The sequence below is a fragment of the Patagioenas fasciata genome, chromosome 3, assembly GCF_037038585.1.
Source record: "Patagioenas fasciata isolate bPatFas1 chromosome 3, bPatFas1.hap1, whole genome shotgun sequence".
Lineage (NCBI taxonomy): Eukaryota > Metazoa > Chordata > Aves > Columbiformes > Columbidae > Patagioenas > Patagioenas fasciata.
The window spans coordinates 70,507,636-70,530,462 of NC_092522.1; the positions used below are offsets into that span (position 1 = coordinate 70,507,636).

The 22,827-nt window shown below is 41.4% G+C and overlaps 1 protein-coding gene across 5 annotated transcripts in view; it reads right to left on the reverse strand.

The window, feature by feature from the left end:
* The window catches only part of NCOA7 (nuclear receptor coactivator 7), a 93,030-nt gene that overhangs the window by 66,760 nt on the left and 3,443 nt on the right, over positions 1-22,827 (reverse strand). For 3 of the 5 annotated variants that reach the window (XM_065833956.2, XM_065833957.2, XM_065833952.2), the window contains exons 1-2: positions 21,728-21,880; positions 1,807-1,938 (exon numbers count right to left, since the gene is read on the reverse strand). In XM_065833956.2, the coding sequence (XP_065690028.2) occupies positions 1,807-1,856 (50 nt within the window). In that variant the 5' untranslated portion in view covers positions 1,857-1,938; positions 21,728-21,880. Of the gene's footprint in view, positions 1-1,806; positions 1,939-21,727; positions 21,881-22,827 lie in introns of those variants that run through there. The other 2 variants (XM_065833954.2, XM_065833953.2) reach the window with 2 other exon arrangements.

Here is a 22,827-nt window from a genome sequence, read left to right on the forward strand (position 1 = left end):
CTTAATCATCTTTGTTGCCCTACGCTGGACTAAAGGCATTATAAGCTGTTATTTTCAGGTACTCACATGACATTTACATGGGTCATGATGTAAAGCACTCAAACCATTTATCTGGAACACGCTGGGACACCTGCTTACTAGAGGAAGCATGCTTGACTTAAGATGCTAGATTAAAATCAACGACGTGTAAATTCAGTTCCGCTTCTGTCCCTGACTGTGCATGTAGACAATGTACATGAAGGTGAGGTGGGCATACCACCTTCTCACCTACTTCAGCTTCTATTAAAAATTACTTGAGGGTCTGCAAGAACACTCTTGTAGTAATTATACATGGGTTTGTTTAGAGCGGGAACTTCACTTAATGGCCTGTGACCTACATAAAGGAAAAAGACGCAAGCCAGAAAGGGAAGAGACAGATGATCTAGTCAGAGTTACATAGCAGGTAAGTGCTAGAACAAAAAATTAATTTCAGGTCCTTTTGACCCTTGTCTAGTGTCCTGTGCCCATACAAGACACACTGCCCCTGTGAATTTTTAAAAGAGAATAGCCACAGCTGATATGAGAAAGCTGCAAAACAGATTTAAATAATGTGTCAAGGACTTTGCTGAAAGCCTCTTGTGGCTTTTCATTTCGTTTAGCAGACAGAATTTGGAAAGGACTAAAAACATTCTCTTCAATACTAAAGCATCTTACTCAGACATCTCTCTCAAAGCCTAAGTCTTCCTTGACAAGAAATTACTTGTTCCTCAGTACAATCTCCTCAGCTACTTCTGCTTTATTCTACATGATACCTTGTCTGCTATAGGTGCCATTGTTTATTCTCCCTTCTCAAAATCCCAAACTGTACCACTCTTTTCTGTCAACACCAACATAATTACATTTCTTCAAATGGAAAGCAAGTTACCTGGCATTAACACACCTTCACCACAAAACTTCCTCAAGCCTCTAGCCACTACTATGTACGACCTGAACAGCAATAAAAAAAAGTGCTGTAACATTATTCATGCTACTACTTCTAAATAGTGTGACAGGCATGTATTTAGATGTCTGTAATGCACTCAGGGTAGTGTTTTAGTGTAGTTTCAATAATAGTTATTTAGTACAGAGTGGAGAGGGCATACACTTTTCCTCTTCAATGGTGCAGAAAGTACCTTTGAGTCAAAGACATTTTCTACACTGATTTCTTCCCCCTCCTACTCTCCCAAAAGTGAGCTTTGGTTCTCCTTGTACATCACAGTTCAGAGATGATTACGGACTTGTTAAATTAACAAAGACAAGTTATTAGGAAATCAACATCACTTATTTCTTAAAAAATCACCAATCATTAATTCCAAATAATAAAAATTATTGAAAAAGCATCACTTGTATTTATAATGATGATACAGCCCAGACAGCTTCACCTATCAGCATGTAACTACCCTTTCTTAGCTGATCTTGCTCTATGAGATAATACTACTTAGTCTGTGCTTCATTTGAAATCAGACAAACTTTAGGTAGGACACTTAGTGTTTTTATAAACTCTCTTTAGGAACTGGATGCTGGAAGCTCAAATGCAGTGCAATTTGCAACTGAGAACCCAAGAACAGTTTTGTGTCAAAATCAACAATTACGATTCACGTTATCTCCACTACCCAAATGGAAAAAGCAAATGCACTCCAACATTAGGGACACAGCTAGGAAAGCACTTTTCTGGATACATAATGCTTCATTTTTATACAAACTTGAAAAATTGTAAGGCCTTGTGAGAAAGGCAGAATTAAGAGTTCCATATTTTAATCAACATTGAAATAAACCCTGTAACCTTACCGAGCAAAATAGCCTTGTCTTCGTTCTTTCTTCTCTTCCTTGGTCTCCATTATGTACAGGCAAACGGGCCAGGTAAGCAGCCAAGCACGATGCTCTTTTCCCCCTCAGTACCTCATATCCAGGCAGAGTTCCCTGTATATAACATTTAAATACAGGAAGTTCATAAATCAACATGTCAACAACACCTACAAAAAACAACAGGGTTGTGGAAATGCAACTGACCCAGGGACAAAGCAAAGTAAAACTTTAACCAGTAAATGGTTTCCATGTGATATCCATTTAGTATACAAGACAAAAATCAATAAATCCACTCAGGCCAGTTTCTCCAGCAGAGGAAGAGAGCTGCTGCAAAGCAGGTAACCCAAAGAGCAGAAGCAAGTTTTAAAACACTGGGAGTATTAAAATATTTTGCAAGCTGTTACATAGTTTATACCAAAACATCTTGCTGGTTACATGTGTTTTATAGACAGGAAGATCAAGAGAAGCTTTGGAAACAACCACTATAAACAATATAACCAGAAAGACACATAATGTTCACTTCATAATTATTCTGTAAAATAGTGAAAAATAAGGAAGTTTTAAAATAATATGAAGAAAAAAAGAGAGTTATTCGTATTCTTTACACAAGTTTGTCTGTTGTGAACAACATATAAGTTCAAACATATATAAGGAGAAGGACAATGGACCTCCTGCTCTCCAGATGAACTGCAGTCACCTTGGGATTGACAGGACTAGAGGTTTTCTCAGAAGTTAAAAAAAGAGGCCAGTAACACTGGGTTTTGACACAAACCCACCACCTCTGCATAATGCCATACTGACGCACCTGGAAACCAGGAGTTGGGAATTTCAGAACTGCTTGGTAATTACTGCAATTAACGATACACCACAATTGCTGTCCAAGATTCCTGCCAAGAGGTTTTATCTTCTTCCCCTCTCCAACACACGTTCAACCTACCCCAATGGCTTGTGCACATGCACAAAATTAGTTTATTTCTTAAGAGTTCTTTAACAGCATTCCAGATTAAAGTTCAAACCAGAAGTTACTACTAAACATTTTACTCTAATTGGCTGTGTAACAAAGACATGCAAGCCACATAAATTATGATTCGTAGCAAAAGAAGAAAGATTTTTCCTGGACCTAATCAGTTCCCATTATTTTCCTCTCCATCAAGAAATCATAAGCTACAAACTGCCAGATGTCAACAAAAGAGATAATGTTAGCAAAAATAGACTCATCTAGCTGGAAAGCCCAGGAACACATCATGCCAGACTATCATCAGAAACACTTGCCTTAATTTTCTCTCCATATTTATGGAGTATGACTCCATAGCAATTAAAGTCCCTTGCTTCAAAATGCACCTTTTCTTACTCATTAATTTTGAATACATCCAGTGCATCAAGAAGAATCTAGTCTCTCTGGTCTTTATGTGGTGGGCAGAGTCTTGCAAATAATGGTCACTCTGTAAATGGCAAATTTGCCTATGACATCTTTGGCTTTATAAAGAGAACACTATTTTATTTCTGCATGTTAATGCATGTCACGGTCTTCAGCCAGACACAGAAACCTACAAGACAGTAGCATAAGAACAGCATCAAAACAAATTGTCCCACTCAGATGTTGACTCTGTATGAAGAGAATTTTGATGCATCTTTATCTTCCCTGTTGGGGCTGGTCCTCAGATCTTCACAGAATTAAAAACGGTGGCTTTTGTTAGCACTGCATTTAGAGTTACAATAAATCACTCAAAGAATACAACTGCAACCTCTACAGCAAACTACCAAGAGTTCAAAGAAGGAGGAATCTGTCCCCTTTGCCTGCTTTGCCCTCACTACACTCTGTGATACGTGCCTAAGGGCACTGAGAGGCCAGAGTTGAGTCACATGTTGACACCAAGAATTACCAAATAACCACAGAGCACAGAGCTAACATTAAACCCATGACCACGAGGACAGTGGGACCCACAGGAATGGGAAGAAGAAAGTGGGGAGAGCCCCCCTCACCCTACTGAAACATGACCAGCTGGGATGAATGGAGGGAAGTAACACCCTGTGTAAGAGCCAGTGTCACACCCCTTCCATCCATTCCCTTCCTCTCCCATCATTTACTGTCCTCAGCCAGGGGGACACCAGCCCAAATGAAGGGAACACCACAGCCCAGGGAGCCAGGAGGAGAAAACCCAGCCTGCCCACAGCCCTGTCTGGCCCAGTGCCAGAGCAGCCACCCCCTGCTTTGGCAAAGAGGTACAAGACAAGAGAGGAGGTCGGGCTGAGGCCTAGACCTCACTGCAGATGCTGCAGGAGGTGCCAGCACTGAACCGGCGTGGTGCTGCTCAGCCCAACAAGTGCAAGGTTTGCTGTTTGCTTTCATCAGTGCTCACCAAAGCCAGCAATGAAAACACAAGTGTGGAACCTGTTCTTCACACATCAGCTAAATGCAACTCTATGTCCTTTAACAAGGTAGAGGGAAGAATAAATACTTTAAAAAGAAAAAAACAAAAACACAACACACACAAACGCAGACAACTCCCGCTTCCAAATACAAATTACACATGACCCAAAAACAACAACAACAACACAACCACAAAAGATAACTGTACTCAGAAAGAACAGATAGGAACTCTGAAAACTAGAATGTTATCCGTAGAGCAGAAGTAACATAAAGGCATCCAGGTGAAAATGGTTTCTTTTCTTTTTATTTTGGAAATAAGAATACACAGGCATCTCATATCCAGTCACATTTTTCACATTTTTTTATTGTGAACATTTTCACAATAAAATAATTTAACATCAGGTCCCACTCTGCTGATTTAAAACCTATTTAACTCACCTCCTCAGAAAAAACAATGGTGTTGTTCTACGAAGGCATATTTAAGGCTGAAAATTGTGCTTTGAAAATACTTCATTCCACTACTACTGGGAAAAGCAAAATTATTAGGACTGTAGACATCATAACCTCTGAGTTTAGCACGTGAAAAATTCCCAACAGAAGCAGCTGGGTTAAAGGAAAAAAAAAAAAGCCTGAAAGCTAAGAGGATCACAGTGTAACCTGCAGTAATTGCTACTGAAAACTGGTATTTCTGAAAGGCCCTTGTCAATTCGTAGTTCTTTCAGCCGTAACAGTCAAAGGCCATGTTTACTTTATAGGTTGTCACTGATGTTTTAAAGTTTTATCGAAAAAAGAGCAAACCTATTCCACGCTTTCCCCCTACTCATCCTTTTGTATCTTCCAATAAATAAATCTCTAGTATTCTCTAATAATATTAACTGCTTAAAATGTTATTAAGGATATATGATTAAAATGAATCTTGGTTTCCTGGTAGCTCCTTTCTGGTAGAGATGAAGATGGATTTGGGCAGACTATTAAAAATGCACACATTTGGAGAATATTTATATGCTGGGAGACAGACATCTTACTCATATATCAAGAGTACAGTCAAAGCTCAAATGATGACAAAGCTGATTTTATAAAAATTTCAGGCTCAGCTTAACCACCTCTACACTGAAGCTAAAATAGACAATGAAAGCTTGTATTACATTTCTACAGCAATGCCAATTCTTTTTTAGATCATTTCAAGAGGAAAGACATTCCTGATGGCAAACAATGCATTTAAGTAAGGATCCTGCTAAAAATTTTCCACCAATTTAGCGAATGTCAGGTAACACCTCACCTGATAATTATATAAAGAACAAAATACACTGCACTTTTTGCTGTTAGCCCTATTACTCTGTTGTTGTTTTCTTTTGTTTTTTTCTAATAGGTACATTTTTGGATACTTGCTTTGAGTGTTTAACCTTGCTGCCAGGGAGTTAATGGGGATGGCTACTGGAAGTTTGTAATGCTCCAGCAAGGAACTCCCTGCCCCAAATAATTTTAGAAAAATAACACAGGAACAGATTGAACTCCTGACTGTGGGTTACTCACACCATTGCAACTGCCATCACCCTCCCAAGACCTCCAGAAATGCTGCTGAACACTCGTGCCGCGCACCCTGCCACCTGGCACCGCAGGACAGCAGCCACACAGCTCAGGACATTCAAAGCAGAAGAGGAAGATGCTCTCAGTGTGAGGATAAACAAAATGGAAGAGGACTGTATTTTTGATGGGATCATTAAAAACCAGTAAATATGTGAACATAGCACCTTAAGTCCTCTAAAGACTCTGATAAACTTTTATACCTTTTAAAAATTACTTTTCCTCTCTCCTCCCTGAAGAGTAATATTGCTTGCTACTTGCAGTTTAAGTAGTCTGCATTTTCATGAGCTGACAAAAGACCTGCTTGTTGTGCTCAAGGGTAAGCACCCAGAAATCCTGTTTGCTGGCTCTAAAGGATCAACAATCAATCCTCTGATTGTGAGCATCACTTTCCAAAACCATGCACATGAACAACAGTGCATCCAACAGCACTAGCAATGAAGCCAATGAAGTGTCTGATTATTTTTAGAACATTCAATGGACTTGATAGCTTCTCTCTGGCCATCTGAGCCCTCTGCAAGTCCTGGAAAGACAAGCAGATCGAAAAAAAATGTTCAGGATCATGCAATTCTCTGTATATTTTCACAATCATGTAGAGTCAATACCTGTTAACCAATGAGGCAGGAGAATGCTGTAAATCCCTACTTTGCAAATGCAGAACTGAACTACATGAAGTACCCCTACACGCTCAAATGAGAGCAGAAGAGCAACATGCATAGGTATCCTCCCACCAGCTTTAATCAAATCAGCCCAAATAACAAGCAGTGATAAGAACACAAGAGACTAATTTGACAAAGAGCCAGTTATTATTTTCTGTGTAAAATTTAAACTGACAAACTTTGGAGACTCACAACACAGTCTCACCTTTATTTGGCTCTGCAGACATATGCATATAAATTAAAGCTCAGATTCACAAAAGGAAATAGAAAGCCTGTCTCCTCTGAGGATCTAGATTTAAAAGGCCCTCTCAGTTCCATCAGGAAATATGTAAAAAAGGAATGAATTGAATTTAGGGAAACCAAGTCAAGGGTAGTATCCTGTACCTTAGCAGGGGCCCCCACAAGGCAAGCAATGGTGGCAATGATCACACTGTGAAAAGCAAGCAGCAGAAGTGAGAGGCCTAAGTACAAATTTTCCACAGTTAGGAAGACGCAGCAGATTAAGGCAGAAGACTCCCCATGATGCAGCCAAGTAGACATGGTCACGTCAAGGAAGTAACAGGGAGACCCCACAGTGCTGAGGGAACAGGATGCTGCTCAGACATGCCATGTAGTCTGTACCTGCTCTCTAGGGCAGCATCCCACACAATATTAATTTTTTTATTTTTGCTTCTCTATTTTACCTCTGCCCCTGAGGCTACAGACAAACACAGCACCCATCTGCTCATACCATTGCAGGCTTCCTTACTATCACCTGCTGCAATCTGAATATTCAAGTGTTGCCACTGGTCACTTTTGGACATGAAACGTAAGTAATCATTCTGCTTAGATCTGCAACTCTGCAGCAGAGTGTCTTCCTACAAGTCTTTTGAGTACATCTGCCAATTCTTACCCCTAGAAAAGTACACCATGAGGAATTATGAGGATTACATAACAAGTCAGTCTGAAAAAAGGAAAGATATGTATGTAATACTTCAAGAGCAATATTAAAAATGTCTATCAAGCTGGCAGGATAAGAAATTCTAGAACAAATCACAGAGAGAGGGGAAGCATGTTCAGTGTATTAGTTGTGAAACTGAACCCTTGGGGTTGCTATCTGCACCTTCGGTGAGCTCAAAGCAGTGTCCAGGGTACTGTGCAGATGCAAACAGATAGAAATACACAACAACAAGGCTGCAGCACAGGGTCGCACATGACACCTTTAAGTGTTAGACAACAGAAATAGGTTAGCATGGAAGGGGGGATGCATCATAATTTGCTACTCCATCATATAAATGCATATGATTAAGCTTCACAAGCCAAAGCGCTAACATCAACTCTAGCATTCATTTCAACAGACATCCCATTTTTAAAACCAGGAAGGTGAAAGCACATTACGAGCCTATCAGAAATAGTAAACTTTGCAGTATTTCATTAATGCCTCACTGACTGGACTAATCAGGTTGTATTTTACTGCTTTCATATTCTGCTACTGTATTTCATTTGGTGTTAATAGTAAAGAGAAAAGTTTCAGAATAAACACTACAGCATCTCAAGATGAAAGGTAACAGAAATGCAGAGCCAGCACAAAGGAGAGCAAGCCACAACCTTTTTAGTCTTTCTTCAGGCATAGCAACCTGCATAAAAGTGAGATTGGAACCTTTCAGGAAAGCACTGGCTCAAGCCAATGAAACTCAGCACAGACTAATTACATTAAGTCACATTCAGAAAAATGAATAAAAATAGTTTATTCCAAAGCTAACTTAAGATAAATACATAATTATTTTAACATAATCATATAGTTACATTATAATTACCATATAAAGTGTAACATAATTTCTAAAACATTAAAAAACTCTATAAACAAGTTCTAGCCCACTACACATAACTGAAGGGTGCTAAACTAACATAGGAGAGCTTCTCCACCTCAGTGAAATTGAGGCTGATGACTCAACCCTTGCTTAGGTGAAGAACCCTTAGTTATGCACACAACACCACTGACCTTTAGAGTATTAAGCCTGTCATGTTTCTTATAACACTCCTAAAGTACCCAAATAATTAAAATGCAAACATTAAAAGACTGAAAATAAATTTGTATGCAGAAGTGATTTCTGGACTTCTTGTTCAGATTAAACACAGGCCAGTATCACCATTTCTTTATCTTCAAATGGAGAGGGAGAGATTCCATGTGGCTATTGCACCCTGTGGACTCTCAAGGGCAGTGAAGATAAGATCTGGAGATAAGATAAGCAAAGGAAACAAACACCCTTGCTCTTGAGCAACTGGCTGCAATGTTTAGAAGGTTATCACCACTACAGAGATGTAGTAAACTAGTGGTCCCAGCATTTTCATTTTCTACTACTGCCATAAGAACAGGCTAAGCTCAGATCACCTTCAGCTCATAAACTGGATCCGCAACAGACTGTCCACATGCACGAAGTTCAAATAAAATAAATAAGAATCAATGTAGCAGAAACATTTCTGATTCAGAAACATAACAACAAAACTTGATTCAGCTCCAGTGGAGCCCCCAAACAAATTATTTCTGCCTTGCTTGGGAGGAGACTTTTACCCACTAACTCGGACTGTCATGTTGCACACAGAATAAGGGGAAGCAAAAGAGCTACCAGAAGTTTCACATCATCAGTGACAGTTGTCAAGAAAGAAAAACATCCACATTTAATCTTTCCTCATTGGCAGCTGAACATCACCAGACGCATCTTCCGTAAGGAACAATGTATTTTACTGTGTAATTCAGCTGTGGTTGCTAAACAGAAACCAGTTACAAGACACAGTGTAAACTATTACCAGGTAGAGTGCTACGTCATGCCAAACGTAATAGCGTAGTGCTGTTTGAAGTCCGGCCACTTGGGAAGATTTTCATTTTTAAATCAACAAGAACATTACTGCAGAAGTTTTAAAAGTAACACCTTATTTTCTTGTATCCACTGTGTTAACTCACCCTGGTTCAAGTAAGCATCAACCCCAAACCTTCTGAACCCTGCAGACCTTCAAGCTCATGTTGCACAGGTACACACAGTATATGGAGTCTAAACACCAAAATCCTGCATCTTTACAGACTGTTGACAGAAAACACTGGTCTCTTCCTACCAAATACTGTAACAAAAGGTACAAGACAGCAGAAAAACATTAGATTTGGATAAACTGAATGAATTCTGTAGCCACTGAAATAAAGAAAACCTCATATATACAAACAACAGAAACACCCAAGAATTCACAGGGTGCTGATTCCAGTTAATAGAGATTCCAGTAAATTTTAGCTACTTGTAACAAACTAAGCTTTTCAAACATTCCTCATCAAGAACTTTGCTTTCATTTTATAGGGGAGAGACTGAGATCCAGAAAGATCTTGTGGTCATTCTGCAAAGTTACTACAAAACCACAGATCTTTTATCTGCAAGGCAAATGGCGTACCCTTTGTGCCCTTCTTTCCTGGGACACCTGCTGAATGAAGCAAAGTCTGTGCTCATTCCACATACTAAGGTATTTCTATCACAGTTTCTGTTGCATTTCTGAGTCAGATCTTAATTGATGTAAAGCATTATAGTTCCATCATCACAGAACAAGAGGAGGATGCAATTTATCATACCCAGAGAGGATAAGACATGTCACTGTTCTCTTACCTCTCCCTGGAGCATGCAGCCATACACACAAAGGATTTTTATGTACGTGCTTAGCAGCGTTCAACTAAAACACCAAGCTTTCTAAAAAATCAAAATTTATGAACATTCAACACATGAACTAGCATTTAAACAATTCCCTTAGGACTACCTTGCTGATTTGGCAGTTGACACCAGCATGTTCCTTGCTCATAACAACTATCATGATTCATTGAGAAACATTTTAAAGAAAGCCTGCACATCTGTTTTGACAAGGTCAAAACACATGCATACAGATAACCATATCACTCCAAGAGCCATTGAGTTACAGGTTCTCTACCAGGTTTTTAAGGGATAGGACCAAGTTCTCCTTAGATTCACCCCTCTGAACCAAGCAAAGGGACAGAAGCAGTAAAGAGAAAGTTACTCCACCCTCATCACTCCTACACACAGCGTGTATAATGACAGCAAGTCATGTAGCAAATAAAACTGGCCAGCTGCCTGGTGCCACCTTCAAGCCAGGTGAGCAACCAGAAGAACTGTCCGATGTCCCATATACATAAAGCTGTTAAGGGCCATTGGATCCACAGTGTCACATATCCCAGGCCGTACCACACATCAGAGTTGCTTCTATGAATCAGCTTCCAAGGGGCTTGAGTGGGATTTGCACTGGGGAAACAGCAGCATCACTGCAGACACATGCATAGCAAATATAAAGCGGACCCTGGCCAGCCAAAATGCCAAGCCAAAGAAACTGAGCTTTCATTCACCTCTCTCAAGCTGTAAAAATACATCCACACAGCAAGCTGCTGCCAGTTTGAACTATTATTGCCCTTCACTTTCCTCCCTTTCGCCTACTTAAGCTCTTTGTTACCACTCCTCCACCCAAAATGACCACACAGATTACCTGCAGCACAGCAGCAGAAGCAGCTCTGATCAGCAGTTCTCTTTACATTCTTTCATGCCAGCTCACACCTGCTTCCATTGGGCCTGGCTGCACACAGCTGAACTGCAAGCACACCCTGACGGTTGCCACAGAAGGCAGACCTGACCCGCAGCAGAGGCTCAGGCAGAGAACCATTGACGTCGCTCCTTGAGCAGCCACTTCACTCGGTGGCCCTCAGCAGCCACACACTTGGCAAGCGGAGCGCTGCCCAGACCTACGGCCGCCTGCGTGAGATGAGAAACAGACAAAAGACAAATGCATATTCTCATCTTCACAGCAAACTTGCTCTCTCACTTGTTTCTCAGTTCTTTCCTCACCAACCCAATAAAGGCTTTTATTCCAACAGTAAATAAAGCAGAGGGAGAGCAGAAAGAGACAAGTGTTTGAAGAGTCACTTAAAGCACAAAGATGTGCCTTAATGCTTTGCACAAATACCTGTACTGTAAATCACAGGTACCATAAATCACCTTCTACTTACAATTAGTTTAGGTCCCAAAACATTTAAGCATAAAGCTAACTTTATATCTGTAAGTATTGCCATTATACTCAATGACACTTGGTTAACATGCTCTCAATGCTTTACAGATTAAGGCCGGCCAGGCAACAATTAAGTGTTAAAATATGAATAAACCCATCAATTTAAAAGGAAGTATTAGAACCGGTCACCATTTTTTAGGCCAAATAAATTTCCAATGATAGTCAGAATGAAGCTGTGAAAACTGCGGGAATATTTTCTTTAGAAAGTACCCATCATTTTCAAGTTTTTAGAAAAAGACCCTCGAATTTACAGCCCACTGACACTGTACCATGAAAGATTAACATTTAAATATTTCCTCACTTCAAAAAGCAGCTCAAGACATAAAAGCTACTTGAAGGGAAAATTATAATTTTTAAGTTTCAGCTCGACATCCCTTTTTTCAATCGGCCCTGACTCATGCAAATCCCAGGCTGTGGCTTTTTTCTCTGTCACCTGCTTCCCAACTGAGAAGCAAAGGAGCTGAGGAGCGGGGGAGAAAGGCATCTCACAGTAATGCAATGCAAATGTTTTCCAATCTGAAACACCCTTAACAGAAACAAAAAGCCAGGTTTCTATAGCAACCTTAACTGTGTCACATTGCAGACACCGTACATTAAGTAACACATTGAACAGTTTAATTGTAATAGAAAATCCTATACACTTGTAATGTACAAAAGTAACACTGGAAACATTTATTATTCAATTCCTCAACCTGCAACATTTATTGCACTACAGTCTGTTGAGTGTGACATGTATTACACCAGCACACTCAGTTTCACAGGTGCTCAGATGCTGGCAGCATCAGGTGCATTAGAATTACAACGACCACCCTGCACCCGCTGCATAGTCTGAAATCTGTTTTAAAAGCAACAATGTTTCTAATTATTTCCTTCATTCCTGCGAAATTCCTTTAGGTACTGGGTAACTGAGAACTATTTCGCTTTCTTGCTCTTCTGAAACATCCTTAAAAGCTTTGTTATCTTACCATTTTTCCTTTCTCCATCTCCGGATTCCTGTACGACACTACACACAGTTTCTGGCCTTGTACTGAGAGTCACCTTGCACTATATACAAAGCAAAACCTCCCATCTCAAACTGAATTCCCCTTGCTACATACCATAGCACAGCTACATTTACCTACCTAATCTCTATGTTTCTGTGTTCTAAGAATTTGTGCAAAGCTAAGTGGCTGGTCTAAATTATTTGGGTAAATAAACAAACCTAGCAACCTATTTCTATGTACGTGGAAAAGACAGAACCACTGAATGGTTCACACAAACCAGCTACATGCTCTTCTTTTTTCGGCATATCTAATCTGGACTTTATTTGCTTAACTCTGGATGTGTCAGACGGTAAAGATGGTTCAGGGCTTAATTAACAAAACAAAAGTTAAAAATACACTGGAATTAAGGTTGAGCACTATTGCATGAAATACAGAAGTGTAGAAATTTTTTGGCAAAACAAGAGCAGTATATACTTTCAGATTATTCAAGTGTTTTAAACGTGATTATTGAATCAAGGTGCTCTTGTTGAACGAAACAGGCTGATTTTGAAACTAAAATTCAAACATCTTACACTGACAGGATCCACAAAGTAACTCAGCATTGCTGAAGATAGATATTTTTTTTCCCCCTTGGGGAGAGAAAAAAGAAAAACTCTAAAAAATTGACCTAATTTTACAAATAGCTTCAGTTCCTCCAGTGCTGCATTTTCATGCAAGGCATCTCAGCCACGTCACCAGGTACCGCAATGTCGCTGAGCTCTCTACTCAGGTACCAAGTACATTCAGAGGGATGACTCACTTACATGAGTTATGCATATGATATATAAGCACACATTTGCAGAATCAGGGCCCAAAAATTGGGGCTGCTAACTTTCCATTCACCACAACTTATGCCTGATGTAGCTGGTAGTGGTGAGTATTTCACATTGCCCAACAGGTTCCAAACAAAACCTTGCCTTCACTTGTTATAGTCACCTCAAAGTACTTGCTTGCTCTTCCTCAGGTTGAAGCCAGCCCAAGCAGTTAATGTATAACAAGTTTAGGATTTTTTTTTGGTCCATATTAAAGCCTCTTTTTTTAAGGGGCTGTAGTGCATCCAGTTTTGGTGTTAAAACTTAAGATTTGGCAGAGCAATAGAGATCTTTTCACAGTTGCTCTGAAAATCTGTCCAAATTGGGTAGAGACCTACAACTTAAAAAAACCCAAGAAAAGCATCTTACATCTACACCATCTGGGTGCCTTAGCGATTTGTAGTTTAAAAGGATCAACACATTAACTGTGAGAAGCGTATTACCCCAGAGCTAGATTCATGTTATCACTAACTATCACAAAACCTAGGATTAAAATGCACACTTCCAATCTCAAACATATGTCTGGGCTAACCCAATGAACAGGTAATACCTGGTAGTAGCTACCACAGGTCAAAATTGCTTTTCTGAGCTATCAGCTTGCTGGACTTGTGAAGTAAAAAGAAAAAAAAAAAATGAAGAAAAGCAGGAAGAAAGATACGTTTCAAGGACAGGTAAATTCCATTTTATAATATAGTAATGCTGTTATCCCAGACCCTTTCAGGTCGAAAATGATCACCTACAGTTCTTTCATCATGGAATTCACAACAAATTGTACATGGGATGAAGATGAAACCAAAACTTGAACTACAGTTACAAAACACAGCACCAGGAAAAACTTTTATTTTAAATGCAATACAATGCTGACTGCGAAGCAGTTAAGAGTTGAAAATTGTACTCAGTACTGAAGATGAAGTCCTGATTTCAGTGACATCCATAGAAATTTGATTGTTTACAAAGTTTCTAGATACTAAAACCAACCAATCAAACAAAATAACCAGCCAGAAGAGAGACTTTCCAAGGCCTGTTACTACTTACCCAGGGATTATAATAATTTTGTCCAAGAAACACATTTCTAACTTGAAGCCCTTACATGTCAAATCCTACAAAGGTCCACATGACAAAATGAACGCACTGCAGTTATCAAGTACAAAGAAATACACATTTCCTCAGAAGTATCTTAGAATCAGGTTTGGTACTACAGGTGACCCCTTCAGCTTCGCCACCTTTCCCTCTGCGAACCTCCTCAGCTTTCTGCTGGCATTGGCACAGGTTGCTCACAGCACTCCGCAGTCCTGGCTCACCCCAGGCAGCGCGTCCTTGCTCTGCCAGGTCTGGGTCTGCGTTTCCTTCCCAAGAGGAAAACAAGGAAGGGAAAGCACCGTCCTTGCTCTTCGCACGAGCTTAATCCAAAGCATGCTCAGGGTTGAGGAGAAGGGCTAGGAACCAGTCTCCTAGGTGCAGTGTTTTTTCCATAGCTCAGGAGAACTCACCAACACGCACCACTGCATAAGATCTGGCTGTTTCCTGGGGTTTGCGTTACCTGCTCTTCCCACCCTGCCTGTAGAAGATTCTGGATTTCTTGTACTTGCTGTACCACTTTGGTTTCAAGATCTGTCTCTAGTGCCCCTCCAGTAAAACCTGCCTGTTACCTGCCAGGCTCAGCCTGGGACTGGGAACTACCAGAGCAGGGCTCAGGAAAGGAGTTGACAAAACACTGGAACTTATTACTCACACAATAGCATCAAGTGCACAGTGTCAACAGAGCAGGAGAAAATAAAACGAATTTCCAGCTCCTTAATCTCTTTTCATGACAACCAATGTGTTACTGGTATTAACAGAAATTACGCATTACAAAGGGCAATCCAATTTTCAAAACAAATAACCCACTTAAAAATGTATCCACTGAGTGATCAGTTAGCAACAGGGCTCAATTTCAGGGAGTCCAGAATTCTTGTATATAAGGAAACAAATGTGCCCCAATTAGCAATCATACTGGTACTAGCCCAATACAGGAGATTTTTACCTTCCCTCCTGTAAGCATGATTGTAGCAAGACACAAAATGTAGATGTCACTGCAAGTTCCTGTCTAGCCTCCATACAGTGATGTGATGATGACAGCCACCTCCTACCAGCTACTCCCCCCTAACTGCCTAACCAACACAGCTCAGCATCATACACTTAAAAAAAAAAAAACAAAAAACAAAAAAAAACCCACAAAACACAAACAAACAGAAAATGCACACCAAAAAAGTCCACAAAAACAAACAAAAAAATTACTTGTAAATCAAACGACATTTCTTCAGCTGATCCATAAAGCACAAGGCCTGGAGAAGAACTCGCTGCACTGACAGAAAGCCACCCTTGTCACTCCTTTGTGGTTCTCAATTCATCTCCTAATTGATTTGATGACTACTCAGACTGCTTGCTACTTGACCCTGCACATCTGGGTAGCTTTCATGTTCATCAGCTGTTGCACAGCTGTCAATCATTTGGCCCCTATCTACACAAGTGACTGGCTTACAAAACACAAAGTCAACCCTTCAGCACACACCTGGACACATTTCAGCACACTGTTCCATAACAAAGTAGGAGTCAAAGTTTTATCTCCTTGGGTCTCCACCTATTGTCACCAGGATGTCACCACTTGCACTACGCATCTACTGGACAACACCTACATTTCATTAGCTTCCGGAGTTAGAACAGATAGAACTGCCTGGATTTTATTTCATGGGTTATCACAGCTGCTACCTTTAGCCATCAGTTTTCAGCAGCTTCACTATAAAAGGACTGATCGACAACGAGGATGCAAAAAAGGGAATACAAAAAGTCAAATATTACTTACATATAACAAGTGAAGAATTTCTTTTTAATATATATTCTAAATATCATACAAATAATCTTAATGTGTAAAATTACTTTTTTATACTCTTCAATGCTTCTCTGAATTAACTGAATCTTTGTGAGAAAGCATGAATGTGGTATGGTTTCACCGAGCAGCTAAATACCACACAGACATTTGCTCACTCCACCCCAGTGGGATGGGGGAAGCAAATTGGAAAAAAAGGGTAAAACTCATGGACTGAGATAAAGGCAGTCTAATAGGACAGAAAGAGAAAAAAAAAATACATAAATAACATACAAAACAAGTGATGCACAATGCAATTGTTCACTACATGCTAATCAACCCTCAGCCAGTCTCCAAACAGTGACCCTTGGCCAGCTTTCCCCCAAGCTTATACACTGACTATAATGTCAAGTGGTATGAAACATCTCAGTGGTCAGTTGGGGTCGGCTGTCCCTGCTGTGTCCCCTCCAAGCTTCTTGTGCACACCCAGCCTACTCGCTGGTGAGGTGGTGCGAGAAGCAGAAAAGGCCTCGACTCTGTGTAAGCACTGCTCAGCAGTAACCAAAACAACCCTATATTATCAACATTATTTTCATCCTAAATCCAAAGCACAGTGAATACACTAGCTACTAGAAAGAAATTAACTCGATCCCAGCCAAAAACTGTACAAAAGAAAAAACTCAAGCCACTCTCTGGCCTACAAAGCTTCATCAAGCTTGTTACAGCTACCAAAATCTGCATATGAAATTATAACCAGCTTTATAAGAAGTGCCCAGGTCTTTGGCATTCATACAGCTACCAAAAAAGCATTATAGAAATGCTACCTCTTAAGTTGATGGTGAAATAAAGCCCTTGCCATCACACTGGGGCATTACTTAACCATGAGACAGTTAACTACAACAACAGAGTAGGGGTACCTACTACCTTATTTATGTACAGTGACTACTGCCACAGCAGGCAAACACTGTTGAGCCACTGATGATGTGGAGTTGTTCCTTGTAGCATCCCCTCCAAGTAACAGCTGAGGCAGATCTCAATCAGTGTCTGCAATCACAGCATCACCTGACCTGGAAGGAAGTCCTCCACACCTCTTTCCCTCAGAAGAAAGGCAGTAGTGATGGTTCATAAATATTCATGCTTCTTTTCTATCTGCTGCATTAGCTTAGAGTATTTTAAAAGACAACAAACCATAATATAATAATACAGATGGCATGTGGGACAGAAAGTAGGAAAAAAAAACAACCAAAAAATAAATAGGAGTAGCAGCAGATAGAGCAAGCACTGTTAGAAAAAGTTAAATTTACTCGAAAAATTAATCAGGGAATAAATTACCTTTTCTTAAAATAAGGCTGAGTTCAAGGAAGCAGGAGCTCTCACTCTGTAAAACAAAGCTGTGATTTCCTCTAACTGGTGCACCGGGACAGCTCTTTGTCTGCCCTGGGTGTCTTAGACTGTGGGGAAATTACTCTTGGGTATTTAAGGAAACACTATGGGAAGATCCCAAAATCAGTCACTAATTGGTAAGACCACTGTAAAAAAAGTTACTTTCTAGAAATTGGTAGCTACTAATAAAAGGCTTTTAAATCCTACTAAGTGAACACAGAGTGAAACATTAACAATACTGATTTGACTCTGTAACCAAAAGGTAAATGCAAATCTTGCCTGTATAAACATCTCTGCTCAGGTTGGATGTCTTCTGTTTCTATAAACCACGTTGATATTACCATTACTTAAACGATGGGTAGTCATAGAGCCTGCATTTCAAAAAACATGTTGGGAAAAAAACCTGTAAAACATACACAGTAGCCATAACAAAGGCAATAAGAGAAAAAAGGTGGCACCTCAGTGAGATCTACATGTATCATGCAAAGAGGCCTAATGCTTAATTACAATTAGTATTACAGGGGACAGAGTAACTGGGAACAGGGAACAGCTTCATTTAGCTGAAAAGGCTACAGGACCACACAACATATGGAGTTTGAGGTATGCAACTGAAAGCATGCCTTGCACCTTAAAAACAAGATCAATAGGAATCAGAAAGGCTTATTAAGATTATAAGTACTCTACCCATTGAGAGCTCCAAGTCTAAGCCAGAAGTCTTAAAGGATAAATTTTGGTTCCATGACATGTCACTAAATCTCGAGTGAGTACAGCTCTGTCCCTAGGATGCCACACAGTACCAAGCTGAAATACTGGCACTATTTCTCAAAGCTTAGTCAGACACTGGGAGCAGCAGAAGTGTGACAGCAAAGCACTGGACTAACTCATCCTTCTTGGCACTTAATACTACCTTCTGCATTGCAACCGGGAAGTACCAACAGACTCTGCGAAGCCCACCTGCCCCTGCCCTTGCAAGCAAGTAGAGGAAACACCGCAGATACACAACCACAGTCCCTGCCCCACTGCAGTGCACTGCCCACTCCAAAACTGAACACACACCTTCCAACAGCAGCACGGCTGCTCACACCTGCCTGACATTTTGATCAAGAACAAAGTACAGCTTTCTGCCTGCAATCAGAAGGGTTTGCAAAGAAAAGGGGAAGAAAAACAGTACTGTCGTGTATGCATTTAATATGTCAATCTGAAACATGATGTTTGCAGGGGGAATATGAGAATAGAATAGAATAGAATAGAATAGAATAGAATAGAATAGAATAGAATAGAATAGAATAGAATAGAATAGAATAGAATAGAATAGAATAGAATAGAATAGAATAGAATAGAATAGAATAGAATACCTTGCAGTGAATTTCATCACTGCCTCACTGTTTCGTGAATCGATCCTAGGGGAAAATTACAAGAGAATAAGGAAACCAATCAGATTAAATTAAAATAAAAAAAAATAAAACAATCTGAACACTTGTTTCTCCTACCCTGCTTTTCTTGCTGGTCAAAGGGGGCCACCAAGGTAAGTGCTCTTAATGCTGACTTCACTATACTGTATCATTATGCTTCCTCTTTTTGGCAAAGTTATCCTAAGCCCCAGGACAAACCCGCAGCAGTAGCAGCGTGACTCGTACATTTTCCTCCATGAGGGCACAGATCCCAAGACCCAGCTCCCTCACAGCAGGGAGTGAGAAACCACCATACTCCATGGCAGGCAGCCATTCTCACCATCAATAACTACATTAGCGAGTGGATATCTCACTAGAACAAGAGCTGCGCCCATAAAACCTTTGAATTTTTTGACTTATTGATCACAAGGAGGGAGAGATGTGTCAGTCTGCTGCTTCTTGGGTGATGATACTAGATTTACCTCACCAGTAGAGCTGAGGACCACAACTGTCTGTTGCTGCATTGGGCACCTGTCAAGACAGAGAGGGCACAAGCCTGGTACCAGACAGGGAGTTTTTCCATTTTTTCTTGACATTGGTTAAGTTCAAGTTTTCCTTCAATGCCTACTGGACAGCAAAGCAAAACTGAGTCCATTCATCCCTCAATTCCATCATAATTATTGTTTGTGAACACGTCCAGCTGCCTGGAGCAGCAATTTCTTGTGTCAGATCCTACTCCAGAGGCTCACACTAATTTTCCACCTCTGAAACACTCACCCAGATGAGTGACTACACTGACCTTCCCTAGCTGCAGTACCCATCTGTAGGGTTCTCACAATTTCGTTAATAACCTTTTTGAATAAACGTTTTCTCCTACCCAAATCACTCTCCAATGAATTCACCTCTATTTGAATAGAAGGACTTATGCCCTAACACCTTAAGGGATTTGCAAGCTGACCACTGAAGTCAGAACCGTAAGATAGCCAAATATTTACTACAGCCAATCCCCAGACAATTCTACTCTTTTAAAATCCTGGATGCACAATCAACAAAGTTGTATTCTTATGCAGCAAGACAAGGACTGTTCCAATCAATTCTAAGTCACTCTCAAGGGAATCACTTATCATTCTGGCAGCAGATGTGACGAGTCCAAATGGGAGTGTGGCTGCTGGTACAGTGAGAACAGGACGCTGGGCAAAGGCAGGAGTGAGACTCGGAGACCGTGCCTCACAACCAACTGTGACAAGTCAGGTTTTCTCAAAATGTTTCTTTTTCATAACATAGTACACGAAGAGGAAAAAAAGGTGCTGACTTCAACTGAAGAATTTCCTCCCAAGCCTTTGATTTTGATTTGTTATTAAAAAAAAGATTAAAAAAGGGGGCGAGCACTTTGCCTACAAACAGTCCCATCAGCTTCAATACAGCTCTTCATAGGACTAACACGCATGCTTAGATTCTTGACATATTTTGTCCATATTTATGGACATTTTTCAGGTAAAAGGATGAAACAGAAAGCAGCCTAAAATTATATGCACTAGGACTTTTGCATTTTTAACCCTGACTTACATTTAAAGACATATATTCCTCATAAAGTATTTTTTATTCATAAAATATACATGCATATATACTTTTCCTGTCGGTTTCTATTGCCTTCTCCATTAATTTTCTGGAGTCTGTGTGTGTGTACATACACATCCAAAAGAATGATATTAGCAAAGCATTATTTCCACACTATGTAAGTACTTGCTGATACAATATGCTAGAAGAGTTCATCAATATGCATTTTAAGTATCATCCAAACACAGGCCTAATCTGGGTCACAGTATTTGAGGCAAACCATAATCGATTAATGGGCACCTACCTATCTTAAAAGTTCATCATTATGCATTAATACAAGAAATGTATGACTGCCTAATGAGAGAACAATAATTGTGGCATGTAAAGTAAACACATGGTAAAAGCCTGTTATTGAGTCTAAGCGTTCATTATCTTATTTCATCACCTGGAGGACAGTAACTGAATCCTCCAGAACTGTAATACTGCACACACATCACCAACACACAGGTAAGGCCTCCAGCCAAAAATCAACTCTGAAGTAGTGTATAATGAGGTACACAGAGGAAAAGTCCGTTGCACAGATTAAGAGAAAAAAATTATTTACTAACACATCTTTGGCACTCTGCAGCACTTCTTTATCATGACAACCTGAGACTATAAATTTATAGAAAGAGAGCCTGGAACATTCCAGTAAATCATCCAAGATCTGGGGAGGGAGGAAATAAATGAGGTTTGAAACCGTGAAAGCCAATAATGCAATCCACTCAGCTGTATCAGTTGGTTAAGGGCGGTAGCAAAAGCGAAAGCCGGGACTCGCAGCAGCAAGCACCGCAAGCAGCGGCACCGCGCCGGCGGCCGGGTCCCCACAGAGCCGCCGCCGGCGGGCAGGTCACCGCGGCCGCCCCGCGCCTGCGGCCGCACACGCACCCGCGGACACAGGGGACGAGAGCGGGGCCGCCCTCACCTCCCGCGCTGCGATGCCGGGCTGGCTCTGCAATCAGGCGAGCAGGCACACAGTTCCCCCGCAACACAGCGCCCGCGCTGCCCCCGCCGCGCCAGGGCTCAGCTCCCGGCCCCGCCGCACCGCCCCCCGCCAGGGAACAAGGCCGTGGCCGAGCAGACGCGCCCGCCCGCCCGCCCACCGCCCGCCTTCCCTCGGCACAGCGTAAACAGGAAAACAACGCGTCCCGTACGCACCCCTCCGCGGCGCGCACCTGCAGGGCGGGCGGGCGGGAGGCATGGCAGCCCCGCGGCGCTGCGCCCCGGCCCCGCTGCCGGGCGGCGGCAGGAGGTGGCTGCGGCAGCGCCGGCTGCAGCGTTCCCCGCTCGGCCTTGCCGCTCCCCCCCGCCCCAGACCGCCGCTCCGCTCCGCCCCGCCCCGGCGATCCCGCCTCCCGCTCGGCCTCGGCGGATCGCGGTCGCCCCGGGGCAGGGGGCGGCAGGCTCGGGCTGCGCTTAGCGCTCCGGGAGCGGGGGGAGAAGGGCGCGCTTTTCCCGAGCCGCTTCACGGGCCCCAGCACCCACTGCGGTGCTGGCAAGCCCTGTCCTGGGGAAAGGGGGCTGCCTTCGAGACCAAAAAAAAAGCCGAGTAATTCCTCGTAAAGCGCAAGTGCCGGGCTCTGCCTCTGGAGAGGAATTTTCCCAAGGACAGTACTAAACCAAAACAACTTGTTTTGAAAATTGAGGTTAACCAAAGCTTTTAGATCCACGAGAAACAGAAAAGCCTACAATCTTTATCTGCTGTTTCCACATTGTCAGCATTCAGGTTTCTTCACCCAACCCCCCAAAAACAAAACCTGCTACAGTTACCAGAAACTCCATGCCCTTACCTGAGGTAACTTCAGGTAACCCTTCTAGACGTCTGCTTCTCACCTGAATGAGATCTAGCTTCCTACTCCCTCTTTCCATCAGTGATCAGCTCTGAAAGATCGGAAAGCTTAAGGAAAGGCCTACAGTATTGTAACACCATTAAATGTCAGATTCTGCAAGGCAAAAGCCTGAAGGTAGACAGATACCTACATAAATAAAACCACAAAGTATATACATACGCATGTACTAGACATGGCAGGAGTGTGCCAAAACAGCAAGTGGTGCAGAGGTGTCTCAAGAATATTTTTGAAGTTATGTTACAAATAAAAAAAATGTTACTTTTAAGAGAGGTATTTGTCAGAAGCCTATTTTTGTTTAGTCTAACAGCTGCTTAAAGGTCCATTTCAAAATCACAAGTGTCACTTTCAGGACCAAATGCAACTCCAATACAGTCATGTGGCCATCTCCCAGCACTACCATTACCATTA